Source organism: Macaca fascicularis, chromosome 4 (assembly GCF_037993035.2).
Source record: "Macaca fascicularis isolate 582-1 chromosome 4, T2T-MFA8v1.1".
Lineage (NCBI taxonomy): Eukaryota > Metazoa > Chordata > Mammalia > Primates > Cercopithecidae > Macaca > Macaca fascicularis.
The window spans coordinates 36,253,865-36,268,643 of NC_088378.1; the positions used below are offsets into that span (position 1 = coordinate 36,253,865).

General features: G+C 35.9%; 1 protein-coding gene across 1 annotated transcript in view; it reads right to left on the reverse strand.

Annotated features, from left to right (window-relative positions):
• Positions 1 to 6,064: 6,064 nt before the first annotated feature.
• MOXD1 (monooxygenase DBH like 1) overlaps positions 6,065 to 14,779 on the reverse strand; it is a 103,759-nt gene continuing 95,044 nt past the window's right edge. The window contains exons 11-12 of the mRNA XM_005551851.5: positions 7,794 to 7,962; positions 6,065 to 7,323 (exon numbers count right to left, since the gene is read on the reverse strand). Coding sequence (XP_005551908.3) covers positions 7,159 to 7,323; positions 7,794 to 7,962 — 334 coding nt within the window. The 3' untranslated portion in view covers positions 6,065 to 7,158. The remainder of the gene's footprint in view (positions 7,324 to 7,793; positions 7,963 to 14,779) is intronic.

Sequence of the window (14,779 nt, forward strand, 5' to 3'; positions counted from 1 at the left end):
TCTACTCCAAACCCTATGATTTTGTCATTTGGAGACAATGGAGTATTAAAGAACACAGTTCTTCATATGAGGACTAAATGGTCTATGGGAAGCAATTCCATTCTTGCAATTCCAGTATCCCATCTGAGTGGTATCCCATGGTGCTTCTTACTCTAGCAAGATTAGCAAATGACTAGGCAAGTTTATTGCAGAATCCTCATTTGGCCTGGGAAATTCATTACAGGGAGCCAGCGATGTAAATGCAGGAAATGCAGGGAGTACTAAGGGAAAAAAATTCCTTCACTATTTCTGTCTATAAAGTGCATTCTCACCACTGCTCACAATAGGCACTTCCTCAAGCTGTTATTAAAATAAAGAAGTATGTCTTCTTAAAATAACTAATGGGCTACATAATTAAAAGATTAGCAAAAAAAAAAAAAAACCTGCTTAAAATGATTAGATTAGAATTAATACTGGAAATTAAATTTAAAAACAAAAAATTGAAGATAAAAAAACAAGAAGTTAAAAATCTAAGCACAGTAATCTCAAAATAGAAGGTGAAGTATAAAATGCAAGCTACAACAAACTAACAATTTGGAAAATTTCAAAAGAGGCTTAGAATCATTACAGTAAAAGGTTAGGAGACTTAAGGTTGATCTTAGAGCTCAACCCTCAAGAAAAATTATTTTAAAATTATTTAAAGGCTGCATACGGATTTCCTGCAGGACCCATCTGTACAACCACATGTCACTTAAGCAAAGAACAGACTGTAGGAAATCTCTGCTAACCATAAAAATGGGAGATTTAAAAATCTTGAAGAAGCTTAAGGTAATATGAATTTAGAATTAGCAAAAAAATAAAGGCAATAGGCAAAGAAGTAGGTAGGCTGGGAAGGGCCGGGGCGGGTTCTTTGAGAAGTGTAACACCTCCAAGCCAGCGCTGGCAGGATTGATACCAGATATGCAGTAAGCCGTCTAATGGCTGTAAGGGAGAAACACATCCCTTGTTGAATACACAAAGTCCCCCTCTCCTCTTTATTTCCCATATGTTCTTTGTGATGGCATTATTTTGATTAGCAATATTTAATGGATTATTAAAAAATAAGAGGGAAATGTGTAATTCATGCTTTCATTTTACATTTGTATATTATTCCCCCCAAATACCTTTTTGTCACATTATATCAATTCCGCAACAAATATTAAAGAAACTGGAAAAGAAATGGCATTATTAAATAAACCTTAGATTGGGGCCATAGAGTCCTCATGTTATTGTTAATCAAAGGACAATGAAGGGAACCCTACAAAACAGCTTTCATTAAAAGTTGCTTTTTTGCTGGGCGCGGTGGCTCACGCCTGTAATCCCAGCACTTTGGGAGACTGAGGTGGGTGGATCATGAGTTCAGGAGATCGAGACCATCCTGTCTAACACAGTGAAACCCCGTCTCTACTAAAAAAATGCAAAAAAATTAGCCAGGCCTGGTGGCGGGCGCCTGTAGTCCCAGCTTCTCCGGAGGCTGAGGCAGGAGAATGGAGTGAACCCAAGAGGCGGAGCTTGCAGTGAGCTGAGATGGAGCCAGGGCACCCCAGCCTGGGCGACTGAGCGATACTCTGTCTCAAAAAAAAAAAAAAAAAAAAAAAAAAGTTGCCTTTTTAACATAAGGTCTTCCTTATGGTAAAGCAATTTAGCAACATTATGATGACCAAACAAGTCACTGCAAATATTTTGTTCTTTGTGATGGACGACCTTTAGAAAGTGAAAAAGCTGTGACCTGTGAGAGAGTCACTTAGAACTCATCTGATGAATTTTGTTTTTTAATTCATCTGCTTTCGTTGTTGGGAAGTAAGGCAGGATTTTGAAATTTAGGATTCTCTTAAAGAATAAAATTACTTGTGAAATAAAGGTAGTCTGTATCTATAGGTCTGAAATGTTCCAAAGACATGCAGCTTTGTCAACATTTCTTAAATACCTTATTGATGTCAAATAATTCATTTTAGCATTTTCCTTTAGAAAATGGTAAATTGTTTTTTCATTTTTTTCTGTAAGTTGTACCACTCTAGATTAATAAAAAGCAGAGGGCCAGGCACAATGGCTCAAGTCTATAATCCCAGCACTTTGGGAGGCCGAGGAGGATAGATTGCTTGAGCTCAGGAGTTTGAGATGAGCCTGGGCAACATGGGGAGACCCTGTCTTTACCAAAAACAGAAAAAAAAAAAAGCCAGACATGGTGGTGCACACCTGTGGTCCCAGCTACTCAGGTGGCTGTGGGGGGAGGATTGCTTGAGTCCTCTCTCTTAGTAATAATAATAATAATAATAATAATAATAGAGGATGTGTTTGTTTATTGGCAAAATAGCACAGCAAATAAGGAATAGACCATGAACCTAAGTGTCAGGCTTATGTCTGTTGGGCTATGTTTTATAGTTGCCCATGAACAGTTTGGAAGTTTCCAAGAACTTGTTAAAGAAACCTGGACATGCTCTGCTCAGAAAGTTGTGTGCCCCAGAGTGTGTTCCTTTGGGAACATTGCTCACCCACAACAGGGGTTTGGTGAAATGAGTTTGAGAAATGTTCCATACTATATAACTCTTCTTGGACTTTCAAATGCACATCATTATATTTAAGTCAGAGACGTCATGCAGTAAGCCTGTTTAAGTTTGTAACAGTGTTCCATGACTCTTCATATTTTCCATGGATCACAGCTCCGGCCTGGGGAGTAATGGATGCTGCCATGAGCCTGTTCAATTGACCATTTTCTACTCATGAAATACCGGTTTGACTATGTTGGATTTAGATACAACTGTCAGTTAAAGTCTTGTAGGGCTAAGATGATCAAAATGATATAAACTAAGTTCATAGTCCAAATAATCTACGGAGAAAGGATGGTCCATGATGATGATGTAAGCTTTCCGTAAAGCTAAATTTATTCAGTTTGAATAACTGATATTTATTTTGAATCTTTCCAATTTGTAAAATGAAATGTTGGTGATAGGAGGTTTAGTGTACTCAGCTATGGGGCTTCATCACAATTGTAAGCCCAACACTGTAGTACAGAGCATGGTTCAACATAAACTCGATACAATTTGTTGATTTATTAAATAAATAATAACTATTCTGTTTAGTATCCTATTTTGCCAAACATATAGTTGACAACCCTATGTTGGTTTGATCATTGTTTTTAAAACTCAAAAACCTTGGAATCATGTGAGTAGATGAAAGTCAATTTTACTGAAAATACATATTGCAGCAGAGATGGCTTCCTTTCTGTAGTGTTGTCATTCTACAGGTACCCAGAGAGAGATGACATTCTTAGCCCCTCTTGCATTTCAATGAGATCATGTGATTTATTTTAACCAACATGGTGAAAGTGGAATTGATTTTTGCCCTTTCCAGATCAGGTCCTTCTCTATTAGCAGGCTGAATGCAGATGACCCTGAGGCCCTAGGAATGATAAGGCCACAGGATCCTGGGTCCCTGAACCACCACAAGAAGGAAAGCCAGTGACTAAATGAATCACACACATTGAGCAATTAATTGAATACAGAATAAACTTCATTGTGTTAAAGCATTGATAGTTTGGAATTTGTTTCAGAAACTAGTGTTACCTAACATCTATATCTCCATCTACATATGAATACACACAGATACACACCTTCACGGACATATACTAGAAGCATATGCACATAAAAGTTAGAAGTGGGGAATAGAATTAACATATTTTATTTATTTGTATTTATTAACAGGTTTTATTTATTCTCTGGGCAATAGGATTAACAGATTTCATTATTTAAAAAATTATCATACTTGTCTAAATTTTCTTTAGCAAATGGGCATTATTACACATTAGGTTTATAATCAGGGGGAGAGCAGATTTCCAGCCTGCAACACCTCGTCCTTTTCTTTTTTTCTTTTCTTAGTTTTTGGGATTTTTCCTCATTCCCTGGGTCCCTCAAGCCCTCTGTTTTTTGGTTGGTTGGTTTCTTTCTTTCTTTCTTTCTTTCTTTCTTTCTTTCTTTCTTTCTTTCTTTCTTTCTTTCCTTCCTTCCTTCCTTTTCTCTCCTTCCTTCCTTCCTTCCTTCCTTTCTTCCTTCCTTCCTTCCTTTCCTTCCTTCCTTCCTTCCTTCCTTCCCTCCCTCCCTCCCTCCCCCCCTCCCTCCCTCCCTCCCTCCCTCCCCCCCTCCCTCCCTCCCTCCCTCCCTTCCTTCCTTCCTTCCTTCCTTCCTTCCTTCCTTCCTTCCTTCCTTCCTTCCTTCCTTCCCTTCTTTCTTTCTCCAAACTGGAAGCACATCCTATCTTTAGTCTGAACTGACAAACTTGCAATCATCTCTGCCCTCTCTCAGGGGCATCTGAGGAGTAAGCACCATCCAGTTTCTCTCTTTACCACCTCAAAATGGAGCAATACTGCATAGGGAAGAAAACCTACCTGGATCACTGTGCTGTAGCTGGATCCTTCATGATGTGTTTTGTGTTTCTAGCTTTTTATTCTGAAATAATTTCAAACTTAAAAAACTGTGACAATAGTACAAAGAAATCTTATGTTCTCCAACTAGACTCACCCATTATTATCATTTCACATGTCTCTCTCTGTAGATAAATAGACAAATGCCAGATAGATAGAAGATAGATAGATAGATAGATAGATGATAGATAGATAGATAGATAGATAGATAGATAGATAGATAGATAGATAGATAGATATTTTTCCAAACCATTTGAGAATAAGTTAATCTGGCAATATTTCTTCAAAATTCTTGAAATATGCAATGATTATTTCTGTCATTCCACTTATTATGACCTAAATATAAGAAAATACTTAGCGATATAAAAAAGTTTTAATTTCAAAGCTGTTAAATCAGCAATACTTATATTAGAAATTGAAATGACTTTGATACCCAATAGTGAGTTTAGCTGAGCGAATTATACATAGCCATTACATACTGCTTCCAAATGTCCTTTTGTTTGCCAACCATCATTGGCCTCTGGAGCCATTAGGACAAAGTCCAAAACTATTAATATGTTTACCTTTATTGACTACATACTCTTATCACTGCTAGGACTCCTTTGATTCTGCCTGAGCCCCCTTCAGAAAAAAAAAAAAAAAAAAAGATCACCTAGTATACCTTCAATTTCACATGGCACTGATGAATATTGGTTTCACCAGATATGTCTTCTCCACACTCCCTGAACCTAAGGATCCAACCAGGGACCATCGTACATGGAGACCCCATACTCCCCGAAGTCTCGGGGACTTGTGCCTGACAGCCTAGGCGTCAGGAGATGCTATTTAATCCAGGAAAGCAATTAAAAGCCTCTCTGAAAAAAGTGTAATAAAAAACCTGGCTATTCAGGAAGGTGTGCTCAACATAAGATCAAACAACTTAGAATATAATCAGGATTCTATAGAACTTACAACAGATAACCTATCCTAATTTGAAACAGAGTCTAGTCCTTGAAATCACATGTATTCATGAGAATTTCCAGAAGAATAATGTCAACTTTCTTCTTAGTAACATCAGTGGAACAGATTCCCTGGCCTGGCTCCATAAATGTAAGATTCCAAAGCTATTTACCTTCTTCTAGCTGGTATGTTCACCTTGCTTACCAAGAACAAATATAATATTACAGAATATTTGTTCTTGGTAATAACAAATATAATATTACAGAATCTCAAGAGGAAATCATTTGACGTTGATACATCAAATTCAGAAATTCTGAAGTAAAAATCAACATAAAATTTCAAATAGGGAGTATTTGGAATTATATTTCTCATATAAATATTTGAATGGAAAATCATAGAATGTGAAATAGCACTTATAAAATAAAACAAAAAGAAATAAAGTAAATTCAAAAATATACCTCATAAATATTAAAAACATTTCATCAAATGTACAAGTTCTAAGAATCAAGAAGGAAATACTCTGAAACATATTTATTTAAAAGGCAATATGGTTTGTGTTGAAGACATTGTGGGGCAAAAAGGGCTTCAAAATGGAATGGAAAATGCAACATTCTTAATTGACTTTTACTGTCAATGCTAGGACTGAATCACTTATTTTTCTTAAGGAGTGTATAAAATACCACACAAAAATATCATTTCATTTAGTTTATTAACATGATCCAAACAGATTTAGCTTAAGAGATGAGGAGAGGACATAAAAAAAGATTTGACTGAGTTATATAAAGAAAAGCGAAAGAGTGACAAGATTTTCAACTGCTGACGATTTTAAGTCATTTATTAACTAATATAAAAATAAATCTACAGTAGAACCATGACTTAAATGGAGACAGTATGTGGTACGTGTGTCACCCAACAATCAGCAAGGAATATTCAGAGAACTTACACCCTTCTGGACTGGCTCACACGGTTTGTCTTTGACCTGGAACCTCATACAAGTCCCCTCACAGCACTGGGTTTGCAGTCAGCTACATTTTTTTCTCTTCCGCCTATAATCAGTTATTAATGCATACCATTTCTGTGTTTCCCACAGCCTCTTTCTTTTCAGATAGTGACAGAGTGCTAGGAAAAACTCATCTGGCCAGTACTAAACAGGGAAGGTGAAAAAAAGTACTTTAAGATGGGTGTGGGGTCATTTGGGGTACCAACAGACTCAGATAAACAAGGGAACCAGAGTGGGCATCAACAAAAAGCATTGAGGTAAGGGGCCCAGTGGTAGTTCACAGAAAAGACCAGAACTGGACAATGTTAAAGACAGGAAGAACGGTGTTACACTTGAAAAGTCATACTAGAACAACAAGAAAGAAGAAGAAAACTGGAATGAACAGTAGTCCCTTTTATATTTTTTAAAAGGAAGGAAATTTTTAAAGAAATACAAAAGTCAAGTCAAAAAGTGAAATAGCAACAATAAGTATTTAAATAAAACAGAATGTAATAGGAAATAAAGAACATTCCCACATGATGGCCCAATTTTTAAAAATGGTTATCTTAAGTCAGGCCAGTTTTATTTTATTGACCATGCATATGTAACATCAGATATTTCTATGAAAGATAAGAGAACCTGATTGATGCCTCTCGTGTAACATGGAAAGGAAAAAGGAAGGAGGGAAAAGGGGGAAGAAAAGTCTCCACACTCTTCATGCCCAAAGTGGGCACAGTCTTTAACCTGTACTTCAAATGACAGGTTCAGATCATAGAAAATATTGTCAAGTTCAGCAGAATTTTGATCACAAGCGCTTGGTGGTCAGCGTGCAGCTGAGTAGCAGAAGGCACACAAGCAAGTTGATGGAGAAATCTCTGTGCAGGGAAGAGGAAGAAGACGTGCCACACACCAAAGGCTCTGCTTTATAGGGTCTTTCTATATCTGGAGGTAATGCTGTCATTCCTTGAATCTGAAAACGGAAGCACAAAGAATGCAAATGAACATCTGATTTAAAGCAGGGCAGTGACCAAGCACGCTCAGCTGCCCACACTTCTGCAGGGGATAAAGGAGGCACGAGTGGTTACCAAAGGAGTCACACACTGGGGGAGTCAGAAACCTAGGATTTAGGAGGCAACGGAAAAGAGGACCAGGCATGCCTTTGGAAAAGAATACAAAGCAGGCTCTATTGCTTTTTGCAGCACTCATTCCAGCCTGTTCCTGCTCTATCCCAACCTTAGTTTTAGAACTAATGTATCTCTTGAAAGGGGGTAGAATGAGGAGTTTTCAGTCAACCCAAGTAATCACTGAACAAAAATTATCAGACATTAAAAGGCAACTGGACCCCTGCATTTATGGATATTTGTCTTCTCCTTAGGTTTTCCTGTAATAGATTCAGGTAAAATATGTCATCTGGGTTGTCAGAGGTTAAAAAGAGCTTACCGACCACTCGGCATTGTCTGTCTTGGAACATCTCACATTCACTGGCAGGCTGAGGACCAGCTTGTTGAAGGAGAGACCTTCCTTTTTAGTCCATTTAAACTTATTCATAGCATCCATGAAAGAAAGGTTTTTATATTGCTTGGGGCTTTTGATAATGAAAGGCCAGGTCCTGAATTTAAAAGACACAATTAGTCATATTCAGAACAAATGCATTACATGTTTCCTTTACTTTTCAGCATCCTAAAATAGATCTCACACTTACTCATTTTCATGCACATAGATAACCTAATGCAAAACGTTAATGAGCTCATCAGCGATTACTAGAAGAAATGTACCAAATAAAATCTTTCTAAAGAATGATTTTTTTTTAGTAGCAGATTGGCAATAATTTTATTTTTAATTTTATATTTTTAAATACAGATGGGGTCTCGCTATGTTGCCCAGGTTGGTCTGGAACTCCTGGGAGCAAACAACCCTGCCACCTCCATCACTCAAAGTGCTGGGATTATAGGTGTGAGCCACCATGCCCGGTCAAAGTTTAAACAAATAATTTTGTCTCAGAAAGCTTCTACGGAGCCTCACAATTCTACACTAATTTGGTTTGGTTCTAGTTAACAAATTAACTGGTAAGTATTCATTTCTAAAGAGTACAATGCTAGTGGTGTAATCAAGAAACCTGCACGTTCCTAAAAGACACTGTGAGAGATGGAAAGTTCAAATCCATACACTATAAAAGCCTGACCCCTGCTGGTTGCTCTGTTTTGGTTTCGATAAGTGAGAAGATAAATACAACAAAAAACGTGATGCAATCAATGTTTCGAAAATTGTACTCATTTCTCAAAAGAAGACATACATAAGGCCAAAAACATGAAAAAATGCTCCACATCACTAATAATCATCAGAAAAATGCAAATAAAAGCCAGAGTGAGATACCATCTCACCAGTCAGAAGGGCTATTATTAAAACGCAAAAAAAAAAAAAAAAAATTGATAGTGGCAAGGTTGCAGAGAAAAGACAATGCCTATACATTGTTGGTGAGGATATAAATTAGTTCAGTCAACTGTGGAAGTAGTTTGTAGATTTCTCAAAGAACTTAGAACAGAACTACCATTCAACCCAGCAATCCTATTACTAGCTATATATCCAAAGGAAAATAAATAGTTTTAATTGACCACATGCATTCATTCATATGTTCATCATAGCACTATTCAGAATAGCAAAGACATGGAATCAACTAAGGTGTCCATCAAAGGTGGACTGGATAAAGAAAATGTGGTATATATACACCATGGAATACTATGTAGCCACAAAAAAAGAGAGAAATCATGTCCTTTGCAGCAGCATGGATGCATCTGGAGGCCACCATCCTAAGTGAATTACACAGGAACAGAAAACCAAAAACCACTTGTTCTCACATAGAAGTGGGATCTAATCATTGAGTACACATAGACATAAAGATGGGAAAAACACACATTGGGAGCTACTAGAGAGAGAGAGAGAGAGGGAGACAAGAATTTAAAAACTACCTGTTGGGTGCTAGGCTCACTACCTGGGTGATGAAATCATTCATACCCCAAACCTCAGTTTCACACAGTATACCACTGTAACAAACCTGAACATGCATCCCTTGAACCTAAAATAAAAGTTGAAATTTTTAAAAGTACTGAGAAAAAAAAAATACTGTATATAGAATTACACTCAGCCTTCACCTGCCACTCAAAAAATCACATGCTCAATATCCAAGAAAGGAGAAAGAAATCACAACAATGATATGAGCAGACAGAAAAAGTGACAGAAAAAGTGAAGTGAAAAAGTGAAAGACGTGACTTGCTTGAAAAGATAGTTTTCAGGTGTTGTCTTTCATTAAATATAATATTATTGATTCCTGAAAAACAGAAAAATGTAAGTGTTGGCATATCACAAAATTTTACATTAATCCATGGACCTTGCAGGAAATTATCATGGTGCCTAGGAAGTATTTGGCACCCATAACATCCCAAGATGTTCCAGTAATTTCTATAATTACCAAATAATCTCAGCTGAAAAACATACATTAATCTTCACAATTTTTAAGTTTATTTATGCCATTTCTCTCTCTCTTTATCTCTCTCTGACATACATAACCCACTCAGGCACATTGAATATCATCTTCTTAAGTAAATTAAACATTCTTTATTAATTTTTTGGAGTTACAAAGATAATTTTTAAGTCTAAATTTGAAATGTTTCTTCCATATCTAATCAGTGAGACAATGAGGAAAATAGGTAATATATGCAGATCTTTACATTTTTGGTAACTTCCTTTAATTAGAATGAATATATATCTTTGTTGAGTTTTTAAATGCATAATTTTATACAAAGACCTTAAAGCGAAGCCCCATAAAGTAAGAACAATCAGCATCACATTACATAAACATACCTAGCAACAACCTGAAATCTACAGCATTTGAAAATTAAACATATTGTGACAATTTTATAGAGATACAATCCAGAATTAGTATAAAGCAAAAACTTGACTTGAAAGAAGTTTTTATATTCGCATACAATGTCCTTTTAAACGCTCTAAAAGCTACAGCTATTGATGATTTTAAGTCAATTATTAAAAATGAAATTTACTTTTCAAAAAGATAAAATGCCTAATTTGAAAAAGAGAAAATCAATTTTATAATCAGAGAAATGCTAGGGGAAAATCATCAGTCTGTAACCATCTGAAACACCAACACCACAAGGTGGCACTACAGTCTATACTATGGTGCTTAGGCGGCCTAAAGCCTCTGGCACCTGGCTGGTTAGAGTGAATAGTGTCACCATTATACACAGATGAAATCTTAAAAAGCTTTGTTGCTGTAATAATTCAGCAAATTGCCTATTACTGAGATTGCCCAACATAAAGTGACACGAGAGGTGTAACCCTATTTGCCGGTTTTTAGAACAGATACGTAGAAGGGCCAAGCCCAAATGGCTCGTATGTTGGAGACACAATGACAGAGGCTGGGTGACCTGGGGATGTGGTCATCAACCTTTCTGAGATGGCATCTTTGTCTCATATTTATCATCTCCTTTCCACTCCTACTAACTTGGTTTAGGTCCGTGTTCTATAATAACTTTATACTAATAAACATCCTACTTGTCATCTCTAATCTTCTTAGCCTATCCTACACACTTCCAAATTATCTTCTAGAGAAAAGAGCAGACAGAAAAAGTGAATATTTATCCTGAATACTTTTTTTTTCAAAAAGACTAAGCTTTAAACCAGAAACAGGTAACCTTAAAGTAGCAAGTATTTCTGCTTTTACTGGGTTTGGGGATTAGTTAGAAATAATTAGGAATGTTACAGAAATAAAAACAGTTACATTTCTTCATATCTTGTCAGTGTGTAAATGTCTATCCATACATACATGTAAATGAATGGTATTATATATATATTACTGTAGTTGATAAAAAACAGTGTTACTATTATGCTTTAATATTGATGGGTAATTTTCCTTTGTAAATTCCATCTAAACTCTGAGACATGTTTTTCTAAGAAGATAACAAAGTTCACTGCAATACACCATGGTAGAGTAATTTTTTTAATTTTTAAGTGAAACATAAAGCTATTTATTCTTATAAATTCAAACTGATCAATGGAAATTTTAAAAGTTTAATGATTTTTATACTTGGTCCCCCTGTTCTACATAAACTGAAAAGCAGATGGAGAAAGATAATCTGTGGTTACATTTCTTATCTGAGCCTCTCTGGAATCTTGTTTTAAAAGTTTTATTGCTAGTGTCTTTCTTAGGGTAGTGAAGGAGGAGGAAGGAAGAGAGATGGAAGATCTAACCAAGAAACAGTGTCCATATACTTATAGCTAAATGAACTATATCAGACTCTCCATCCATCAAGCAAGTAAACATGTGATCAAAAACTAGCAAAAGGAACAAAAATTCCATAACAGACTTCCACTTTTGGCCATGTTGAAGTAACTGACACTAACTTCCTGTAAAAAACTCAAAATTCAACAAACCATATGAAACAGCTGGTTTGGACATTGGAAAATGGCATAGAACTATGATCCCCCAAAGGAAGGAAAGAAATAAGGTGTTTGAATATTATGTTCATCCCAGCTTTCTGCCTAGAAGCATTCTCTGGACCAGAATGCAGGAAAGGCGATTTTGAAACAGAAAATGACAATCTCAATAAGTTAAGGAGATGAAAACCAGAGTTAAGGGAGTCTGAAGAAGCTTATGTATTCAAGGTAGACTATTGCAGAGGAAAAATCTGTATAAGGATCCTCTGAATCAGTAACTAAGCAATAAGTCAACTATATTTAGGGTAAAATGCACAAGACTGGGCAATGAACAACTAGAAGATTGTAACCTAAACAATTCCCAGAGCCTGTATAGAGTTAACAGACATTTGAGCTCAAACTAGCCAGAGTGGAATGTCTCTGTTGACTACACGGAGTAAACATCTGTTCTAGACTCACACTAACAAGGCTCTTTAAAGAAATAAAAACAACCTAGTACTAATTAACACAACATGCATACTGCCCTGTTGTCTATGCCTAGTCAAAAATTATTAAACACATCAACAAGTATGTAAATGTGAATCTAAACCAGAAGAAAAAATCAGTCAATACTCCAAGATCTTGAAATGACAGAGATTAAAGAATTAGCAGACAAGGATAACTAAAACTTAAAAAAAAAAATATTAACAAAACGTGCAAAACTTCTATATTAAAAACCACAAAAAAGTGCTTACAGAAATGAAAGAACAGTAAATAAGTGAAGAGGCATACCATGTTCATAGATTAGAAGACTCAATATTGTTAAGATATTGATTCTCTCAAATTGTCTAGAAATTCAGTATAATCCCAATCAAATACCAGCAGGTCCTTTTTTAAAAATGAAATTGACAAGTTGATTTAAATATATGTATGAAAATAGAATAAACCTATGCTATCAAAATAATTTTGGGAAAAAATGACAAAGTTTTGGAGGCTTACATTTAAGACTTCCTATAAAACTATAATAATTAAATTTGGTTTTAGAGTAAGACTGAACATATACAGCAATGAAACAGAATAGAAAATCCAGAAAGAACCAATTTATGGACAAATGATTTTCCAGCTAATATTCCAAAGTAATTGAATAGTAAAAAGGTAGTTTTCTTTCATCAAATGGTTCTTGCACAACTTGATATCTATATGAAAAACAATGAACGTTGGATTTACCTCACACTACACACAAAAATGTGTTCAAAATGGATCCACCTAAATGTAAAAGCTAAAACTGTGAACTTTTCAGGGGGAAAAACAAGAGAAAGTCTTCCCTTGGGTAGGCAAAGATTTTTTAAGCAGGATATGAAAAGCACAAAACAAACCAAAAAATGATGAAACAAACTGCAATAAATACAGCTATAAAATGAAAGTCAAACCACAGACTGGGAGAAATGGTCTGTAAACATGCATCCAACAGAGAACTTACATCCAAAGTATAAAGAACTCTTACAACTCAATAATAAAGCAAGTAATTAAATTAACAATGAACAAAAATTCTAATAAACAATTAAGAAGAAATACAAAGTTGTCCCTTGGTATCCATGGGGGACTGAGGATTGCAAAATCTGTGATGTTCAAGACATTATATAAAATGGTGTAGTAGTTACATATAACCTATGCACATGCTCCCATCTACTTTAAATTATCTCCGGGTTACTTATAATACCTAACACAATGTAAATGCTATGTAGGTGGTTATTATGCTGTATTGTTAAGGAATGATGACAATAAAAATATTCTGTACATGTTCAATATAGATGGAATTTTTTCAAACTTTGTTTTATCTGAAGTTGGTTGAATCCATGGATGCAGAATCCATGTTCTGCATCTGAGAAAGCAGAGGGCTGACTGTATACACACACACACACACACACATATTTATTTATACACACACACATATATATACACATATATACACATATATATGTGGGTGTATATATATATATAAAACTTTAGGACAATTCTCTGAGTGGCCCTGGACCAATCCGATCCATTCTCATTTTTGCCTGTAGTTTTCAAGAATAACTATAGGATGTGCTAGACATGCAAAAATCTTGAAATAGGAAGGGACTGACTGGAATAGCCCAGGTTCTGTTCCAGTACCCCCAATAGGGTTTGAATGTTCATGTCCCTCCAAAACTCATGTTGAAATCTCATCTCCACTGCAGTGTATTAAGAGGTGGGGCCTTGAGGAGGTGATCAGGTCAAGAGGGTTCCATGCTCATGAATGGAATTAGTACCCTTACAAAAGAGGCTTGAGGGAACCTTCCAACTGTACCTTCTACCTGTGAGAACACAGCAAGAAGATGCCATCTTGGAGTGGAGAGCAAGCCCTCAGAAGACACTGAAACTGCTGGTGCCTTGATTTTGGACTTCCCCATCTCCACAACAATAAGCAAGAATTTCTGTAGTTTATAAATTACCCAGTTTATAAATTACCCAGTCAATTTATAAATTACCCAGTCTAAGCTATTTTGTTATCACACCCCAAGGTGACTAAGAGACTCCCCTGGAAACAGAGTGTTTCAATTGTTAATTGAATTACTTCAATGCTTTAGCCTTGAATCTCACATTGCCCCCGGATATAAAACCAAGAATGGGCTGCTTTTCAAGCTGCAATGCAACTGGGACATGTACAGTAGAGGTTCCATCTATTCCAGGCAGATTACCTGAGCTTTGGAGAACTGGCTTACAATAAATTCTAGGATTCTGTTGTTTTTGCGGCCTATGTGTAAGCAATAAACCCATTTAATGTAACTTGTTGTGTATAAGTACAATCTTTCTTACTGGACTCAGACAACCTGCACAGTGAACCTGCTTTACAATAACCAATAAACATGTGAAAGAGGCTCAATATCATTAGTCACAAGGAAAATGGAAAATAAAGCCGTAAGAAAATACCACCAATACACATTAAAATGGATAAAATGCAAAATACTGAAAAT